This window comes from Cicer arietinum, chromosome 6 (assembly GCF_000331145.2).
Source record: "Cicer arietinum cultivar CDC Frontier isolate Library 1 chromosome 6, Cicar.CDCFrontier_v2.0, whole genome shotgun sequence".
In the NCBI taxonomy this organism is placed as follows: Eukaryota; Viridiplantae; Streptophyta; class Magnoliopsida; order Fabales; family Fabaceae; genus Cicer; species Cicer arietinum.
Genome location: NC_021165.2, coordinates 1,335,263 through 1,356,471, shown reverse-complemented (window position 1 = coordinate 1,356,471; position 21,209 = coordinate 1,335,263). Strand labels below are relative to the sequence as shown.

Below are 21,209 nucleotides of genomic sequence, written 5' to 3'. Positions count from 1 at the left end.
CACTAATTGTTTATAATATTAATTTAATACTTTATATTATTGTCATGAGTAAAATACATATGCCTCCACAATATGGTGAGAAAGAACACATGAGTACAATGCACATGCCTCGACGGTAGGATCAATCATGTACACCATGATATGTACTAGACTTGGTGTCTTTTATCGATCGAACGCAAAGAACAAGTACCAATCAAATCCCAGTGAGGCTTATTCGATGCATTTAAGAACATCCTAAATTATCTGAGAAGGACTAATAATTCGTTCTTAGTCAATGGTGGTGATGAATATATTCTTGCCTCTAATGCAACAAAGGATGTTGTTTGGATCAAAATGTTTATTGTTGAACTAGATACAATTCCTAACATTGCGGATTTGATTTACTTTTATTGTGATAATAATGGTACAATCACGCAATATAAGGAACCCGTATCTTACCAGATATCCAAACATATACTTCGACACTTCCATCTTATTTGAGAGATTATCAATAGAGATGTGAGGATTTGCAGACTTTCTACCTTAGATAATATTGTTGACCCATTTATGAAAGTGTTTGCTCATCATAAGCATGATGGTCATACTAGATTGATGGATATTATGAGTATGTCTAGTTGACTCTAGTATTAGTGAGAGATCGTTAGAGTTAACCCTATAGTTGAAGTGCAAAAGTCCCTAAAGTTGATGATTGACAGCAAATCAAATAATCCATTATTTGAGAGAAGGAGTAAACACGTTAATATTATATTTTATTTTTTAAGAGAACAAGTAAAAAAAAATAGGTTGAAGCTTATGTATATTGTATTACAAATGCGATATTTTTTTTGTTAGAAACCATGACAATAATGACGTCCATTGGTGTAGTTTACATAAATAATCTCAAACATTCAAGTTAATATTTGATTAAGGTGAATGTTGAGTTTAGAATGAAAGAAAACTTGATATTTTGATAGTGTGAAATTTATATAATATAAAATAGTCTAAAATAGGTGGTATTGATCTTGGGTCCGTCCTAAAATCCAAACCATAAGACGATTATTGTTAAATGATTGTCGTTTAAATTTTTTCACACATAAAAAAACAATAAATTATTTTACATAATTTTCATTATTAATTATTTAGCATTAATTATTATCATTAATATTAGTGGCTTGTATTGTAAAACTTTTAACTAAATAATTTTGTATTTTAAAATAATAACCTTATTCGTTAGAAAAATATAATTTAACTTGAATTTTTCATAGATTAAATTGTAGATTATTTGTAGAATTCTTAATATATGTTCTAACACATATATTAATATCACCTTTAAACTGTAAAACTCTATTTTGTGAAAGAAAAAAGAAAGTTATAAACCTTGATTGAAGCGCTCGTCAACTCACTTATTCTAATTTTTTCACTGGTGGACAAGAACAAAGAAAAATATATTATATATGCGGATCATGCTAATATTATGATATAGATTATTGATATCAAAAGTAAATTTTTTCTATTAAAATGTATAATATTTGAATTTTTAGTATATTTATTAAATATTTTATAAATAATATTTATATTTTAAAAATATAAAATACACATTTTCAAAATAAATACATAATCTTATTTTTAATATATTAGCAGGTGCTCTAAATACATATAACGATTTTCTTTATAAAAAAAAAAGAGAAGAATATTACATTTATTGCAATAAATCCCATTTGTCCCAATATCCACAAAAATCGCGTGACCAAATCCGAGTAATAATATAGGATTATTAATGCTTGCACGGGAAAATGACTTCTCTTTAATTTGCGTCGAAACAAAATACTAAACCCCACGTGGACATAATTATTTTTGAATTTAATTATTATATATTTTTAGTGTAAAAAATTATCATAATGATTATTTTAAAGATAACGTCATATATATATTTTTGATAATTTTTTTATAATTTAATAATTTAATGTTGTAATTAATAGATAATATAAAATATTTAATAATTATTGATAAAACTTTTAAAAGAGTATTTTGAAGTTTTGAAATAATATTACACAAAAGTGTGCACAACATTCAATAAAGTGTAAATTTAATGGCGGGAAATTGCCATAAATTAATGAGGTGTGCAAAAGGACAATACCGTTTATCAAAAGTCGACATGGTTGTGGCGGGAACTAATCACTGTTTTTTTTTTTTTTAATATATGGAAAAGCGAACTAATTACATAATAGATTGTATCGTTCCTTTGTGGTTGTGTGTTGGTCAGTGGCCACCATGTACTTCAAATTTTTTTTTTTTGTACTTGTTTTCCCTCATATTTTTTTAGTACTTAAAGGTACCAATTTAAGTGTTTTTTTTTTGTAAATTTATAATTTTTTAAATCAATATATTTAATATTTTATTGTTTAAAACATTATTTATTATTTATTTTTATACTTTTTATTTGTTATACTCAAAATATGTAAAAAAAATATTTTTATATTGAATTACATATATACCGATATATTTAATTATTTATAAGTATTAAGTATTTGTTTTTTTTAAATTGGTTGCTTGTTGAAAAAAAAACACATGCTTGCTCAAGTACACATGCCGACATGCGTGATGCGTCCACTCTGAATGGGCTGAGTTTTATTTAGCACATAGGTAACTAGTGAATCGTGAATTTCGATTTAATATAAAAAATATTCGTTAATGTTTAATTTTAAAAAATAACATCTATAATTGTTAAATTATTAAATATTCTATTTTATTATTTATTATTATAAAAATTAGCTATTTTTAATTTATTTAATACTAATATTATTAATATATCTCTATTTTAATTAAAAAAAATGATATTTTTTTTACTATTCTATTTTTTCGAATAAATATTTTGGTTGAGAATTATATAAAGTCATTTGAAAATTATAATAATTAAAATTTTAATTAATTGATACTGTTCTATTTTTCGGATGAATTATCTTAACTAATAACTAACATACTTTTCTTAGTTATTTTGACTATTGTACTTCTTCGATGAATTATTTTTAAAAAATTAATAAATTATGAAGAAAAAAACATTAAACAATCACATAAGAGAATACAATAATAATTTTATATCAATTTTTCTTAAATTTCAAAAATTTAATTATATAAATTCTAAAATTTTATTTATTTTAAATTATTTAATAAATATTATTAAGACATTTGTTAATATCTCATACAAAATTATATAACTAATTAAATGTTTAATATTTAAAATAATAATTCAACATAGTTAAATTATATTGTATATAAAATATTAAAAATAAACTACACGTAATTAACTATTTTAATTAATTAATTGTATTTTCAAGTACAAGTATTAGCGTTGTCGATAATTGAATTTCCTCTTTGGGTGGAGTTATCTTATCCTTTTAATAAAATAGAAAAAGAGAGAAATTGGCGCGAAAAGATGTATAGAGTTTGGCGCCTAAAAAGAAGAGAGCAGTCTGAGCCATCACTTCACATCAAATTATCTATCTGCTCTGCTCTCTCTTCTTTTCGAGTCAGCTTTAATACACATATGATGAGACACTACAAACCATATCTACATTTTTCGCCTTTTTTTTATACTATTATTTTTACTTTTTAATAAGTATTTTTATTTTTTTATTAAACACAGTTATAAAATATTTTAATGATATTTTATTTATTTATTTTTATTAATGACTTAAATAAAGAAATATAATAGAAAGTTTTGACTACTCATATATAGTTAGTTTTGACTTTTTATTAGTTGATCTCATTTTCGCTACTTTCTCGTGATATATTACATTCCCTCATTTTTTACATGATAAATTAATGGTTCACTTTTCATATTTTTATTTTTCTAATTGTATTTAAAATGTTATAAAGTACTAAATTCAAAAATTTCAATTCCATACATTTGAAAACTAGTATTTGTCAAAATATATAATCCATTCGTTACAAAATAAGGATTGATTAAGGTTTTTTTACATGTTAAAAAATATAATGATTAGAAAAAAATATATAATTATTTCATTAAATTATATTTTTTAATTATTAGTTAACTTTTTTTACTATTATTAAAATTGGTTCTTTGAAAATAAAACACACAACAATCATTGAATAATAGTTGAAAATAATTTATTACAATTCAAAATTAAAAATGACATTTATTTTAAAATAATATATTTTTTAAAATAATATTTATTGTAAAATGGAGGGAGTATTTAAAAACAGCTATATACTATATTTGTATTACATCACAAGATTAAGATCAAGACATTTGTGATTAAACAGGACAAATGCATTGCATGCAGAGCAACATCATAGATCCTCGAATTATGTAAGCATTGAATTTGGGTTTTTATATTATTGAAGAACACACACATTAATTCACCCTTTTACCCATGCATAGCTGAGAGTTCAAGACATAGATATATGATTCAGTATGAATGAGGAAATATAATAGTACAAAAGTAAAAGGCATCAAACAACAACAAAAGAGAGAAACATTATATACATATATGACTTAAGATAAGAAAAATCAAATATTTTGGATATTCTATTTCTTGTAATTTTTTTCTTTTTTCCTTATAGAATGTGGACCACCACTCTGCAAACTATGTGAAATATTAAAACGTACTCATATATGTGATTAAACAAATGGGTAACCGATTCCGGCAAGAGGACAATGATTCGTGTTAGGATGAACAATATATACATACTAGTGTAGGTGTCTTCATCTCTAACTTTTTATAACATGGGCTAATGTGATCTTACTTTTACTATTTTTTTCATATGAAAATTAATGTTGTCCACTATGTGCTACAGTCATGGGCAGCACCTATGACTCCACATGCCTCTACTTTTATTATTATATCCATCCACTTCGTTTCAACGTTATTTAATAGGTATTGCCAGAATTTCTAACTCAGTTACTTCTATATAGAAGATCCAAATTATGAAATACTAGTTTCTTATTCTTCATTGAAAATACCTTAGTTTTCAAAAAAAGAAAAGTTAATAAATATTTAAGTTGTATAAAAGAAATTATTTTCATGCATTAAAATACCAAGAGACACTAAAAAATTAAAAAGCTTAAAGTAAGTAAAATAAGGATGCTTACTTCCCAAAAATTCTAAAATAATCTAAAGCATTAATAAAAAATGATTTGTATAAATGAGATGCACAAATTAATGTAGTATACAAATTAACTTTTTTTAAATGTTAATATTAGTAATTAATTATTAATTTTGTTAGAGAGAGAAATTAAAATAATGATCTCTTTGTGATTTCAATTGTTACTAGTCACCAAACTTCGGTATGACTCTCAATTAAGTTGAGTTTTATAAATTGCTTAGCAAATTACTAAATTGAAATGCTTGTGAATTCTAACAACAACAACCATTATGAATCAATACTTAAAAATTACTGAGAATTTTAACAACAAACAACAATACTTTTCATAAGTAATAGTTTATAATTTTATTATCTTTATAAATAAGACAACGATTTTAATTGATGTCAATTCAATACGTTATACATATTTATTTTTCTTAAATTTTATCGATCCAGTATGATTTAAATCATGAAAATAAAGATAACTATTAACGTCTATTTTTAAGAGACAACATTTGTAATCGTTAAAGTTTTAAATGTTTTTCAAATATAGTCTACAGTGGACCTAGTCCATATTAGAATTAAGGAGTGTTAAGAATAGACTCTATAAGACATGTTTTATAACACATTATATTTAATTGATTAACACTCTCGTGGATTTTACCAAATTATGTGGGTCTTATATGAATTTAATAGAATCTGTGTAGATTTCAATCAAATTTGGTGAAATATATTTAAATTTTAACCAATTAAATAGAATATTAACAAATGTGTATTAAATAGTGTATAGTTTGCATAATATATATTAGAATTTGCCTTCAAATGCAAAACAAAGTTTTAGAATTGTAAGAACTTAATAGTCCTTTCTATTTTTAATCCAATATTACCTCAATAAGTTGTTTTTTTTTTTCATTCTCTAATATTCAAATAAGAGATTTTTTTTTTTTTTATATACTTAGTTTTCTTTCGTGTTTTTTGTTGTTGAGAAAATGTACTGGCTTAGCGACGTTGCTTTGTTTTTCTATTTTATTGCGATGTTCTTTTGTTTCATATTAATATATCAACTTCGATTTAGTGCAAATTCAATCAGTGTTTACGGGATCTTCAACGTTATAGCTTCAGAGATATTAGTATTTCCGACACATTAATTTTATCTTATTTGTAGATATTTTGTTGTTTTATACTATTAATTTGAATGTTGTGAGTTTGTTTAAAATTTATCATTTTCGAATTTAGTGATTTCAAATTGTATTGTTCTTGATTGATGTAATTTTTATAATTTAAATGAATGAATACCATTTTTTAATAAAAAAAATTTAAATATGTTTTTAGACACTTTAAATATACCAACTTTCATTTTTAGTCTCTCTACAAAATTCTTTCAAACTTTGTTTTTTTTTGTTTTTTTTAATTTTTTGTTAACAATTTTTATTTTTTTTATAAAAGTTTACCTCGTATATATGTTCTAATTGGTATTTTTTAATGACATATCATTATCAAGAATTAAAAATATTATTAATTTAATAACTTAACTATTTAATCTTTAGTTTAATACTTAATTTGAATTTATAGATAAATAATAAAGATTTAAGATTAAGTAATTAAATTAATGATATTTTAAAATTTTATCAATAATGTTATAAAAAAAAGTCACTTGTAATATGTAATATAATTTTGTTATAAAAAATACAGACTAAAATAAATAATAAAAAATCTAAAATGACCAATGATTAAAACAATATTTTTAAAGGAACTAAAAATAAATATTAATACATTAAAGATTAAAAGCATTTTTTATAAAAAAAAAAAACTAAAACACTTCCAAAGGTTTACATTGAGATACCAAAGAAATATATCAATAGAAGGAAATTTAGGGTTGAATTCCCGCTATTAATATTTGTTCATCCTCTAACACACAAACCAAACCACTTACATATGTGTGTAAAAAAGTGTTAATTATACTACTATTAAATTAGAGTATAGTGGATAATTAAGAAAAATGAAGCTACTTAATCCAATCTAGTTAACGAGGGACATGTGTGATTGTTCCGCGGGGGAGAGAGACGGTGTGTCGGGGAACTCTGTTTTAGAAGATTCTTGGAAAAGTGATTTCCATTCCCATTTCCATTTCCACGACACAACACACAGAATCTATTCTATCACCGCTTTGACCAACTCACTTCTTTTTCATCTCCACCACCGTCATTCACAACACACAAAAATATAATATCACATTAATGACAAATTTTGTTTCAGGAAAACACGGCAATGACATGGCCACCAACACGCTTGCTCATAAAATTACAATTTTTTTTTTATAATATAGTTTCTATTTAATGAGCGTCACAACTTGATCCAGATTTCATGAAATAATTAAAACAATATTAAAAGCCGTGCCAAAATTGTGAAAGGCCCCAAAACCAGGGTTGCATCCCACTTATCTTTTCATCTCTTGCATGTGGGAGTCACATAAGTGTAATATAGTATAAAATATTTTTTATTTATATCATATAATATAATACATGCATTCATGCATTTAGAGTGAACTCAATTTTGCAGAATCAAGTGTAGCTATGAGAGGCAAAATGAGAAAGGATGCATTCAATACATTTTTAATGTAAAACAGGTCATGGATGAATGAATGTGTTCAATGAATAAATGACTACTACATCATATGCATTTATTAAGTAGACAACACCTGAACCAATCTTGTCTTCTCTATGTATGTGAGAGAATGGCATTACTACAATCATAGTGACCTACCTAGATTAATTTTGTACTCTGTCCTAAATGAAAAATAAATAAAAATAGTAATTCAAAAATTGATATATCAAACTTAATTTTTAATCAAATTCATCTATGTCATTGAACACATTGAATTTGCTCAGAATTACAAAGAAAATATGTGCTGAACAACAACAATTAGAAGAAAGTGAAAATAAAAATGATCACTAAATAATAAAGAAGCCACATTATAGAGTAAGAGAGGAAGAAAACAAATCACAACGTAAAACAAGGCATGCAGTTAGAATGTAAATAACTTTTTATTAACTTCACTTCAGGCAAAATAGTACAATGCAATTGAGTGCCGAATACAGTACAGTACCACAGTGACAGAGTTGTCTGACTCACATGTTTATTGGATAAAATAATAAATAGTTTACAATAAGATTATAATGAATTGATCATTACTATACATTTTTGACGAGTAATGAGTTCATACACATTGCATATAGCCCAGAAGAAGCCATTTTGAGAGGTTTTTACTGGGATACACAAGAACCTATGTATAGCAACTTACATACACAAGGAGTATGTTACATACGCAAAACAGGGAAAGAAAATCAAGAATCAGTATTGGAATGGATGGAAAGTTGCAGAGGAGGTTGATGATCGTTCTTGCTCTTTTCCAAAGATATCTGCTTTGGCAATGTAAAGAAAAATAATCGTTTCACATAACAATGTTCCATAAAGTTATTAACCAAGTAGAGTAAGAAGTAGGAACATAGGACTAAAATCTGATTTATGATATATAAATGAATAAACTATGGTCAGAGCTTCCATCAAATATTCTAAATAAAGATGATGGTGCCTGCACTGATCTTACATCGTATCAACCATCTTACATATAAAACATAAAACCAACAACAACTTGGTGATGACTTTAGGTATACAACGGATTAACTTACCAAGAGAAGATCCTCATCAGTACCGAAGGCCTTGCGAGCTTCTTGTAAAGACTTTGAAGATATCCTTTTATGTTTCCTGAAGAGTTTTCAAGGAATTTTGAATTTATCAAAGATGACTGATTAACTCTTATTGTAGGATCAAAATCAGAAGAGAAAAAAAATAGTAAATAGTTTATCCACTCAAACAATATTCAGATGTTTTCCATACTCCGGCAAATTGTTTAGGGAAATGAAAATAATAAATATAATTGAGCAATTTCAGTTGTTTTGTTATTTTTTGTCATCAGCAAATTCAGCTACGGTAAAAAGGAAATTTAGCTACTATGAATGTACCAATTAAGATAAGAAGGCAGCTTGAACCAATAGGCACCGAGGTTGTTGTAATCCAAGGCTTGTATTATAAACATATATGCGATAGAGGCACGGTTTGTATGCCATTGATACTATGAATCATGAACAAATGAGCTTTACACCAATTAGACATAAAAAATGTGTTTTGCATGGAGACTTGACCTAGAAGACATCTATGGAGCAACCTCCGGGCTTTGTTGTTCGGGAGGAATGAGGACCAGTTTGAAAATGTACAAATATAATAGGGTCTTAAAAAACATCTCTGAAGTTAGTTTGGGTGGTTCAACTAAGTCTTACAAATTTTTAGAATCATTAGTAGTGAAGTAGATGGCACAGTATTTTATACGTAATCATCTAATTTGTGTATCTATCTTGTGGTTATGCAGATGATATTATCATAATAGGAAGTGATCGTAATGGTATTCAGCATTTAAAAGAGCATATATTTTATTCTTTGAAACAAAAAACTTAGTCATTTGAAGTGATTGAAGTTGCTTAGTCAAAGTTTATAATTTCTATCTCTGAAAGAAAATATGCTCTTGATATTATTGGGGAAACCAGAATGCTAAACTGTAAACCAATATATACTACATGGATCCAAGTGTTAACCTTCTTTCAGAACAAGAAGAAATTTTCTCATATCCAAGTAGATATCAAATAATAATAGGAAAGCTAAATTATCTAACTATTAGTTATAACCAGACTAAACATTTTTTTGATGTCAATGTGGTAAGTCTATTCCTTAATTCTCCTGGAGTCGACCATTCAATAAAGTCAAATTTTTTAGATTTATTAAAGGACCATCGAGGATTAAGGCTATAAGGATATTGTTGTCTATACTATTGCGAAATGGGTTGGATCTCCTTATATTAGAATATCCGCCTTAGGATATTGTATTCTCCTTGGAAGAAGTCCCATTTAACAAAATGTCGATACAAATCAAGTGTTGAAACATAATACTTGGCTATGACTCATACGGTTGTAACGACTCATAAAGGAGTTGAAATTATGTGATTGGAATTGTAAAATAATTTGTGATAATCAAGCCGTTTTTTGTATTGCATCCAACCTTCCATGGATGAACCGAACATATAGAGATCGATTGTAATTTCATTCATGAGATGATCGCTTATGGAGAAATTAGCACAAACTTTATTATTCTTTCTCTCCTCTCCTTATCTAAAACACCATAACTTCACCAAGGTGATTGTTGGAAATTAAATATCTCAATTATTGTACTACTTTCAAAGTTGCATGTATCAGGATTTATTGTATTTTAGAAAATTGAGTTAGCTTAATTATTCTTTTTGAAAATTTATTTTTTATATATAAATATCATTCTGTTGTGTTTGTTCACTCACTCTATCCTATTCAGAAATTCTCATCAAATATTGGTCTCTCTTAAGTGATATTAATAAGGATAAAACATTAATGCACAATTGTTTTTTAAATAATACGAGATATCACCCAGTTATAGAAAGAAGGAAAAGACGATACCTAGAGCTAGCAGGATCTCTAATCTCAAACATATCTGCTCCAGCATCAAAGCCACATATCAACACATAGTGACCTGTCAATAGAAGAATATTTTTACTCAGTAATTGACTTTTTCAATTTATAAATTTCAAAATGTTAGAATGAATAATAAATTTATAATATTTGAAGTATATCCTTTTTGGTCTTGAATGGTCGGTTTTATAAAGTCACACCAGAATCTGACTAATCAAGTCAAGCCACTTAAAGGAGAAACACTACTAACATCTATTTTTTCCACTCACAAGACTCAAATTCGAGACCACGTTTAAGGGTAACCAAGATCCTTGTCCTTCAAGTCAAGGGGTTTCACATAAGCCAATGAGTTTACAACGTTTGAAGGATTTAAGCGCTCATCTGATCTAGAAGGTGAGTCAGTCTTGACTTAATATTTTGTGATTTAAAGTAGAAAATTATAGTTCAGAGTGTTGCGGATATGAAAACTACAGTTATAAGTTGACAAAATCCTTGCAGATTGCTGCAGACACCAGAGTTGATGCGATTTTCATATTTAACTCATCAACAAAAGTGCAAAAATTTTCTCTGTTGAAATAACTTATTTTGTTTTTAAAACAAAAGTACTTACAGGATATTAGGTTTAGTTAAATTCAAATATAAGATCTTCAACGTGAATTAGATAGAAAGGCATACTCAGGAATGTAGAATTGTCTAAAAGTACTCGCACTTTGAACATTTCTCTCACATAAGACTAACTTTACAAATATAAAATTTTAAAATCAGATTTAACTCTCTTCGTTAAGGAAGTTGAGTGAAATGCCACGGAAATGTTTACTTCCCATTTCCTTTGATTGAAAACTGAAATATAATAATTTATTAATATGTTTGTCTAAACTAATTATATAAAGTCACAATACATGCACGCCACATGCACTAACTAAATAAATCAAAAGGAATGCCAATAGCATATTTGTAACAGAATAACTTCCATTTAAAGAATGCATGCAAAGTGTATACAAATAAGTTAAAGCAAAAATATCAATGCTCACCTGTGTAGTCAGAGTTATTGCAGAAGATGCCAGGGACATGAACATCTTGCCCTGCATGACTGAAACAGAACCTTTTCAGTAGTAGATATAACTAAAGAATATGACATTGTTGTAAATTATTGTGAAAGAAGAAAACAAAACAGTGAAGAATTCAATTACACCTGAGGTGACAAACTTTATAATAATATAGCATTGAATGAATAGACTTGATTTACCTCAGGTGCTATCTAAAAGTTGGTAATAGCACTTGGAGTATGTAAATTTTGTAAATGTTGTGGAGTTACTGTTATTTTAAGTGTTAAAGCAAAATAAGTGTTAGAATATTAGAAAATATCTTATGATATATATTATATTATAATAGAGTATCTTGAATTATTCCCTATGATCAATTTATAATCATAGGGATATCTTAGAATATCTCTCATTATTATTATGATTTATTCTTGATTTAGGATTGAGTCTATGTTTCTCTATAAATAGATATTAGTATTGAGTCTTTTGTAATCAAGTTAGCATAAAACTATTATCAATAATATTCAAACCCTTATTATTTTCTCTTCTCCTTTTCTCTAAAATCCCACAACTTCAACATGGTATCTAGAGCCTATTTCGATCCTCCTTGAACGATCTTGTCTCTATTCCGGTGCTGAGTTCCCACCAATTAGGGAATATAATCATAGTTTCTCTTTTCTAACATTCCAACATTCAGTGAGATTTTTTTCCGCTAAACCGTGTCCCAATTCCGATTTACCCATTCTTTGTAGCTTTTCGTTTATTTTCAGCAGATCAGTCGCATCACTGTTCATCGTGCGGTACTATTCACCGCGCAAAAAAAAAATAAAAATTGTGGTGTCCTTGGGAAGTAGACCGTGGGATCAGATTTTTGGTGGAGGAAACTCTCCAGCCTTTATGAGTGGACTCTTAGCTGATATGTTTGGAAGATTTGCAATTCAATTGATGGGATTCTTCTTGGTGCACGATTATTCTCTCTTCGATGGTTCCAGATCTGCCCTTACTCTCCAATATTGATCAACGAAAATATGTGTCATTGTTCAAACAGCCGTTATCTCTCCTGTTTTGGACGCTTTTTCTTATTCCGTTGATTGATCATGGCTTCGTTTCGTTAGAGTCGCGCTGCTTCTTCTTCGATGTTTGTCATGCAATTTAGTTATTATTAATAGATTATAACAGTGGCTTATATTCCCACCGACGATCATTCTGGTGGTGTCCCCTTTTCCACATATGAATCATATTAGTGATGACTTCTTCCTCCGTTGATAGTTATTTTGACGGTGTCTTTTATTTTCATGACTTACTTTATCTTGGCAATTTGTCCCAAATGCACTGGCCTTGCCTTTCTCTCCTTGAAGCACGCCTATCTCTCCTTGAAGCAGATTCAAGTTTAAATATTTTGAGTCTCCATTATTATTGGTTTGAAGCTTCCAAATACAGTTTTTTAGAAGAACGGAGCTTACTTTGTTCAATTGCTTACCATGAATTTCTCTCAGGCTGATGATCAAGCAGACTATCTGGCTAGACTATATTTATAGCAATTCTCTCCGACTTCACATGCATCCCTGAGTTGCCTCTCCATATTTTTTATTATTTTGTGGAGCAAAACATTGTTTTCTTGTAGCAAACTAAAGCTTAGTAAGCTTTAACTTGAGGGGGAGTGTTAGAATATTAGAAAATATTTTATAATATATATTATATTATAATAGAGTATCTTGAATTATTCCCTATGATCAATTTATAATCATAGAGATATCTTATAATATCTCTCATTATTATTATGATTTATTCTTGATTTAGGATTGAGTCTATGTTTCTCTATAAATAGATATTAGTATTGAGTCTTTTGTAATCAAGTTAGCATAAAACTATTATCAATAATATTCAAACCTTTATTATTTTCTCTTTTTCTTTCCTCTAAAATCCCACAACTTCAACAATAAGCTAAGAAGGTATTAGAAGAAACCTCTACCTCAATTTACTGTGATCAACTAATGCAATGGCTATATATTTCCCAGACAATATGAGAAAGGAAATCTCTTGCTCACTAATTGACCTGCACTGTAATAAGATGGAAATGTTTGTGGACAACTTATACCGAAGCAAAAAATAGTAAGCAAATAAAATATCTGCAGAAAGAAGAAAAGATAAATAAGGTTAAAGTTCTACTTGTCAATATCTTCTAATCCAAATAAACTTTCCAGAACGCCATTTTAGAAGCTGTCTAATTCCTAATCCATCATACTTAATGTATGAAGTAAAAGTATAACTGATTTTACACCCTTTAATTATTTCCTACCAAGATGAAAGTAAAAACAAAAGTATAAAACATTAATTGAAAGAAACAATATGATAACATTTTCCTTCTCTTCTTCCATAGGAGACTATCTAAAAACTTAGAATTATACTTGGATCCAATAATAAAGGTGAAGCATACCTGTATATCAATTCCAGCCTCCATTGCTTCCTGAAACAGCATATCCACCCTTTCTAGATCATTAGGCAATTCCTCCTACACAACATTTAAAACAAAATCTTCTCAACTTAGTGTAATCAATCAAAAGTAGCAAATGCATGCTAAACCTAGAGCAAAGTTCTTTCTGAATCTCCAATAAACCAACATCGAAAGTGACATAACCTTTAGAGCAAAGTTCTTTCTGAAAGCATAAAACCAATATGCCATAACCTTTAAACTGGTATCCTTTCCACTCTACTGATAAGTATCGAATCACTTGTGAAACTCTATCTTAAAAGCTACTAATCCGGTATCGAATATAAGCAAAAAAGTAATCATTTTTTTGGTCTCAAATATAAGTAAATATAATTTACTTTGACTCTATTTAACAATGTCTACCCTAAAATACCCTTCGATTAGTATAAGACTTATTTTCCAATAACTCTTTTATTCTCATGGAAAAAGTTTCCATGGAGAGCACTTTTGAGAATACCCTAATTTTTTATGAAATCAAGAAGGTTAATTGCATGTAACTATATTTATTAATAAGTGTAAAATTAGTTATTTTTTCTTATAATCAAGACAAGAGAGAGTAGCTATCAAGGGGGAAGAACCGAACCACTTACATACTTCACCATGCATCACATACTACTTGATGTGAGCCTTGGGCACCCCATAATACCCAAGTTCCTATCATCAACAATGATTAATAATAAGACCTAAGGCCAATCACATATATATATTTTAGGCAAAAACAAGGTCATTTTTCTTTTAAAATTGGCAAATCACCTAACCATATGACAAATGTTCTCTTGGATGATATTCCTATATGAATATATCTCCAATCTATATATCAACAACTCATAAAAAAAAGCTTATATCTTCAATTTGTTCAATTTACAGACATGAGTGTGCACCATGCAAAGACGTAATGAATCAGAAAAAACTCCCATTTGGTTCTCAGGACATAATTTACTCCTCAAGATTATCACATCAATTTACTCTTCACATCATAATTTTGTGTCATCAAAATAGTTCATGTTACTGTTGCAATTACCAGAAATCATACTTTTAGGACAAAATTGGGGGTTTACTCAAACATTAAAGAGCTTGTAAGCACCTTGTAAAAGGATTCAACACAATAGTTTGGGTTCGCACCAAATGTCACTGTGAAGTAGGAAAAAGTAACAGAAAATCTCTGTAACAAATATGCCAAATCAACAGTCCAAATGCTGCAAAACAGTAGTCAATAGTGAAATCAGTCAGAAGTCCATCACATGTTTTCATATTGAATTATGAAATCCATCTGGATTTTTTGGGGGGGAGGGTGCACATGAAATTAATCTGTTTTAGTATTTGATCAGTTCAGACCAATAGAAAATTAAATGCTGTTGTTGACACTCGACGACATAATCCAGAAAAGTTAACAACAATTTAAATAAAGAATGTTTATTTTCCTATTTCTCACCCTTCTCGAACAATCTGTTATTCACTTTTGTTTGTAACTCAAGTCCTGAACAGTGGAAGCAAAGACAAAGGTTATGTGCAGAACCATACCTTTTTAATTCTTATACTTTCAATTTTCTATTTCCATACCATCAGTATATGATGACCAACTTTAAGTTGGTTTCTGAACTTTAACCAGCAATAATAAGGATTTTGTCATTTTATGATTGGTTTAGGTACTTTCCAACTAAAATAAAACCATTGTATTACAAGAACCAAAAAGAATAAGGAGATCTTCATCTAAGTCCAGTTAATTAACATGGAACCACCCAATAGCTCTAACGCCACATCTTGATCTTAAACCTTGAGACATTAAGTCTAGAGATCTTTTCCACTTACAATGTCCTTACTGTGTCCATTATTTCTAATGCAGGATTTCAATACTCACATATATCTCAAACTAGGATTCCTAGCTTATCTCCCCCTCAAGTGTGAGTATCGCACACATACACTGTAAAGTAGAAGCCTTTCATGCATTCAACGGTGTCAGCTGTTACCAGAGTGAACCCACACCCAAGAGTCATCTCTCCTCCAAATTGGGCCACTCATGCTCTCTTCATACTTGTCCCTACTCGGCCATTGACTCTAATATCATTTGTCGAGTAGGAGCCAAAAACACTAGAGATATCTACATCCAAACACCCAAAAGCTTATATTTTTGGGAGGGTTATTTTATGACATGATATCAAAGCATTTTATGACATGATATCAAAGCATTTTTATGACCAAGTGGTCAAAATTTAATTTATCACATGATGTTGAAGCCTTTCATGTTGAATTCAAGCACAACCCAGGGGCTTGTGCATTATCCACAGTTCAAGCCCGAACCACAGGGGTCTTTGCATGAGAGGTGTTAGCAATATAATAAAATCATTCAAGTACTCAACTACCTTAACTTAATAGCTCAAGCTTTTGGGATAGTTGGTTCTGGACAAAATTTTACCAAGAAAATGCATCATAAAACATCAACAACAACAATGGAATTACATAATAATGATATAGATATATAATATATTAAAAAAAAGATAAGCTGATTATCTTTAGGTGACAAGGTGGGGGAGAAGTAACTTGCAAATTACAATTATGGGCTAAATAAATAAAAGCGGAAGGGGGAAGGCTATATTTACTGTTACTATATTGATCACAATGCAGCTACTACATGAATTAATCTAGAAATTTTGACAATACCAGTAAGGCAATAACAAGTATACAACATACTAAAATAAAGTTATAGCTGGATAATTTGATTATCTTTAGGTGACAAGAGGTGAAATGTAAAAATCAATTGACTAGTATTACTATATTAATCCAAGCATAGAAAAATACATTTATTTAGGCCATAAAATTTGATGATACCTTGGTCCAAAATGTAATGTAAAGTTAATAAGAAACCCTGCCACCTAATTAACATTCTAAGATTTTGTCAATAATTTCAATTAAATAAAAACATGGAGGAGAAGATATATACTTGCATAGTCACAGTCTTGCAGTGTATATTCTCACAACTTTGAGCGAAACTCACAGTTAGTCCCACACATGGTTGTCAGTGTGCCTACCCTAGTATAAGGGCTTCAATTTTCTTAACCTATTAAAAGTGTCTGAACCACACATCCTTCTTAGTTGCATTAGACATAATAATGTGTATATCATCTAGGATCTTCAAGGATGCCATATATAACATAGTAATTAGTAACGACAATATCTAGTAGAGTGAAAAATGACCTAGTTGTGGAGCATAGTTCAGCCAGTGCTTGAATATCGCAATTGTTGTCACCAATAGTTTTCAGAACCATTAATATACAAGCAAGGCCACAATCCCATGTATATATTTGATTTATGTGAGGTACCTACAGCATGATTGGAAATAACTTCACAACAGTACAATCAATAAAAAATATTTGCAGTACAAAATTTCAGCCATTAATCACATTCTCTTACTTCAATGAAAAGTGAACGCCGTAGCGAAGGAGGATGAGAATCTATGTTACATGATGAATGCTGATACAGGTATGGTTCTATCACACTCAAATTTTCTCCTTTTATTTCTCTTTCATCTTCCGGCTTAAGAATCTTGTTGAATAGCAAGTATATGGGCCACATCAATAACCAAATTGAATATGTACAATCTTTACTTACAAAAGAGAGCTAAGGAAATCAAAATAGTCGAAAGAGGGTAAATGAGCAGTTCTTGTAGTGTATGTGGAGTCCCAACCAAATTGATAGAGTTGCAGTATATACCTACCTGCGGCAGCTTTAAATGAAAATGATTAGACATCAGGCATAGAATTCTTTCAAATTCTTTGTAGTTAGGATCCCCTATTAAGTATCATGTTTATAATATGCAAGAATCAAGTTTACTTATGAGAAGATATTTGAATAGAATCTCTAACAAGTAGCTTTTGTGTTAGGTTGTGAATATTTATGCTAAAAGTTTGATTACAAACTTCACAGATTCTAAACATAAATCCTTTTTACCTCAAACCCAATTTTAACCAGAATCAGTTTTACAAAATCATCTAAAATCAAGTTTGCAAATGCGGATTCAAACACACTAGCACAGGATGCCCTATTAATCCCAAGATTCAATATGCTTTGCTATTTTGGTCCTTAGCAGGGGAATCCTTACAAGCATGCCTGTCAGACTAATCCATCGCAGCTTTAAGGGTGTGTTTGAATTTGTGGTATAGGGAGGAATGAAGTGGAATTGTCTAGTTAAATTTTAAAAATGGGTGTTATCCTATTTCATTTCATTCTACCCTATACCAACAATCCAAACATACCCTTATCCTATTTTTTTAAGAAATGCTTAAATATAATTTTAGTCATTTATCTTTTAACGAATATTTGTTTTGGTCCTTTATCTTTTTTATTAATTTTGGTGCTTTATATTTTGTAAGCGATGTATTTTAGTCCTTGTCACAATCACAACAAAAGCTATAACACCATCTAGTCATTGAAATCCCTTATAACAATATGTATCCACCACAATAATTCTTTCAAAAAAACATCTATTTAACCTCATAATAGGCTTACACTTGAAAAAACTCTTCTTGCATGCTTTGAAACATATATAAACTCTTTCATATGAAGGATATTTATCAGAGTTCTCTATATTTTCATCTCGTCCATGTTAATATTGCACACTTGACTTTACAACTGATCCAAAGTTAAATCTCAATAGTTCATGAAAATAATCATACATTTGTTTGGAAAGGGTATGGTAAAAATGACTAACATTCATCATTTACCAAAGATAAAGCACGAAAGTGAATAAAAAAAAAGATAAATGACTAAAACGAATATTTGATAAAAGATATAGGACCAAAAATTATATTTAAGTATTTAAGAAAATAGCCTAATCCTAGTGTCAAAAATCAAATTTTCGAACATAAGAAAATTGTAATTGCTTCTCTCATCTTGCCTCTCCTAACAATTTCCTTCTGCAAAGAAATCAACACAGGATGATTTTTATTAACAGCAAAAAAGGATTCATGCCTGACACCAAAATTCTCATTCAGAATTTCCTCTTTTACAAATTATATTTTTTTTCCAATGAAATGATTGATTTGAAAATGGAAATCAGCAAATTCTCAAAACAAGTCCAAATGCAATAAAATTTCAACAGTTTCATCGAGGTATGTTTACTCCAAAACAACAACATAATCTAATTCGATTACTGAACTAATTGATATATCATCAGCGAATTAAACCAAAATAATAATAATAAAACAATCAATTAATCAACGAATTAGTTTCATGTGAAAAATTGGAATGAAGATGACGGAGATGAGATGAAATTGAACTTACAAGGGGGCGGTGAAGAAGGCGCGTGAGCGCGCGTTCAAGCGAAGACAAACGGGTTCGAGTAATTCGTTGGTTGGTGCCTTTTTTTTTTAGTCCTTTTGTTAATTTTCTTTAACAGCTTTTGTTTAATTTGATGAGAACAATTATTTGGCTTTTGTTTTGTTTTGTTTGTCCCTTATCTACTCCGTCATGTTACGTGATCTCACTCCCGTCCATCACGTTTTCTTCTCCTACTTCTTTCCATTTCTCGAGTGTGTCGATTTCTTTTAATGAATAACAATTAATTTATATAACTGCAAGTTTTGAATTCTAATTTGAATATAATAAACAACTCTAACGTGTATTTGTGTAAATATACATTTGGTTTTCAACTGCAATTAGTATTTTTTTGGCTCAACAGAAACCATTATTCTCAAAATAATAGTCAAATAAACAAAAAAAAAAAAATTATCTCAAAATAATTTTTACTTAGTTTTTAATATAATTTTAATTATTTTTTATATTGTTAAATGCATCACTCATAAGTTATTATTTTCTATTTTTCATTTGATGACAATAAAAATTATTACGGTGTAAAAGTTCGAGTGTTTATCAAATTTAATAAAGTCGCCGATAAAGTTTATTTAAAATAGTAAAACGTTGAAAATTCTTAAAAAAATAAAAATGGTCTTTCCAAGTTTAAGAATTAATTCTTAATTCGATTATGCGCAACAACAAATATATTAACATCCTATAACATCGTTTAAAAAATATACATGTAATTAATTGTGTAAAATTCATGTTAATTTAAAAAATATTTATTTTCTTCTTATTAGTAAATACAAATATAAATTATTATTTTTTTATAAATGTGATATTGCGATAAAATTGTGCTGAAAATAAAAGAGAAAAAAATAAATTTTATTATTGTATTTAACAAAATTGTGATATGGTGAAATGATTAACTGCGACCATTAATTTGAGATAGAGGGAGTAATATTTATTGATGGCAAAGTTGGATTAACACATAGGGAGAGTGAAAATGAATTTTAATATATACCATTTTAAAATTTATAATAGTATTTTAGTAAAATTACTAATTTTTTATGAAAAATTATTATTTTTAGAATAAAAAATCATTTATTAGATTAAAATAATCAATTTTGTATAAAATATTTTTCCGTCGATAATTCAATCAATTAATTTAATATCTGTTGAGACAATATTAATTTTAGAATCGATTTAATTTTCATATTTGAAAAGACTAGAATTCGAAACATTTTTATTAAGTACGAAGTGTTTTTAGATGTCTCTTTTTATTAAATAAATATTATAAATAAATAAAATTTAAAATGATTGTTTTAGTAGTCTTATCCTTAAACTATTCTTAATTGATGATGGATATTACTTCATCCATCTTTCTTTCTTTATACTATTAAAGTATATTTGATGTAGCGGTGAGACTCTATCCGATGTGTTAATTTAGTGATAAAAATTTAATATATATATTTGACCATTTCATAAAAATTTGAGTAGCTCTCTCAACCACTAATAATTTGTTATTTTAGTTTGGATAAAAACTAAAAAATGTGTAAAATATTTGAAATATTTGAAATATAATTATAACATCAATTTAATATTTGGTCTTTTACAAAATAATCAAATATTATTCCCTAAATTCTATAATGAACATCACTTTGTTCATTTTACACATCCTTGTCAATATCAAAGCATTCACTACCATTGACGAATCTTAGTGTGGATTGACAGATCCCGGCGAACCTCATA

The 21,209-nt window shown here is 28.3% G+C and overlaps 1 protein-coding gene across 2 annotated transcripts; it reads right to left on the bottom strand.

The window, feature by feature from the left end:
* Window positions 1-8,110: 8,110 nt before the first annotated feature.
* On the bottom strand, window positions 8,111-19,734 carry LOC101505036 (guanylyl cyclase 1). Of its 2 annotated transcripts, none has more exons than XM_004503156.4 (10): window positions 19,446-19,734; window positions 17,577-17,880; window positions 17,361-17,485; window positions 15,253-15,364; window positions 14,115-14,189; window positions 13,650-13,738; window positions 11,666-11,724; window positions 10,623-10,695; window positions 8,775-8,850; window positions 8,111-8,504 (listed from the first exon to the last, which is right to left on the bottom strand). In XM_004503156.4, the coding sequence occupies exons 2-10, from the start codon at window positions 17,736-17,738 to the stop codon at window positions 8,430-8,432; spliced, it is 846 nt and encodes a 281-aa protein (XP_004503213.1). In that variant the 5' UTR covers window positions 17,739-17,880; window positions 19,446-19,734; the 3' UTR covers window positions 8,111-8,429. The 2 variants fall into 2 exon arrangements, with proteins under 2 accessions (XP_004503213.1, XP_004503214.1); XM_004503157.4 differs by having other exon boundaries at window positions 17,577-17,889; window positions 19,446-19,700.
* Between the last annotated feature and the right edge of the window lie 1,475 nt (window positions 19,735-21,209).

Bases quoted from the DNA above. Each gene is read 5' to 3' on its own strand.
- LOC101505036 (XM_004503156.4), bottom strand. From the start codon at position 17,738: ATGTGGCCCATATACTTGCTATTCAACAAGATTCTTAAGCCGGAAGAT. The intron at 15,365-17,360 runs GTCATTTTTCAC...ACTGTTTTGCAG, and splicing joins GAACTATGCTCCACAACTAG to CATTTGGACTGTTGATTTGG. The intron at 10,696-11,665 runs GTGAGCATTGAT...TTCTATTGACAG, and splicing joins CAATAACTCTGACTACACAG to GTCACTATGTGTTGATATGT.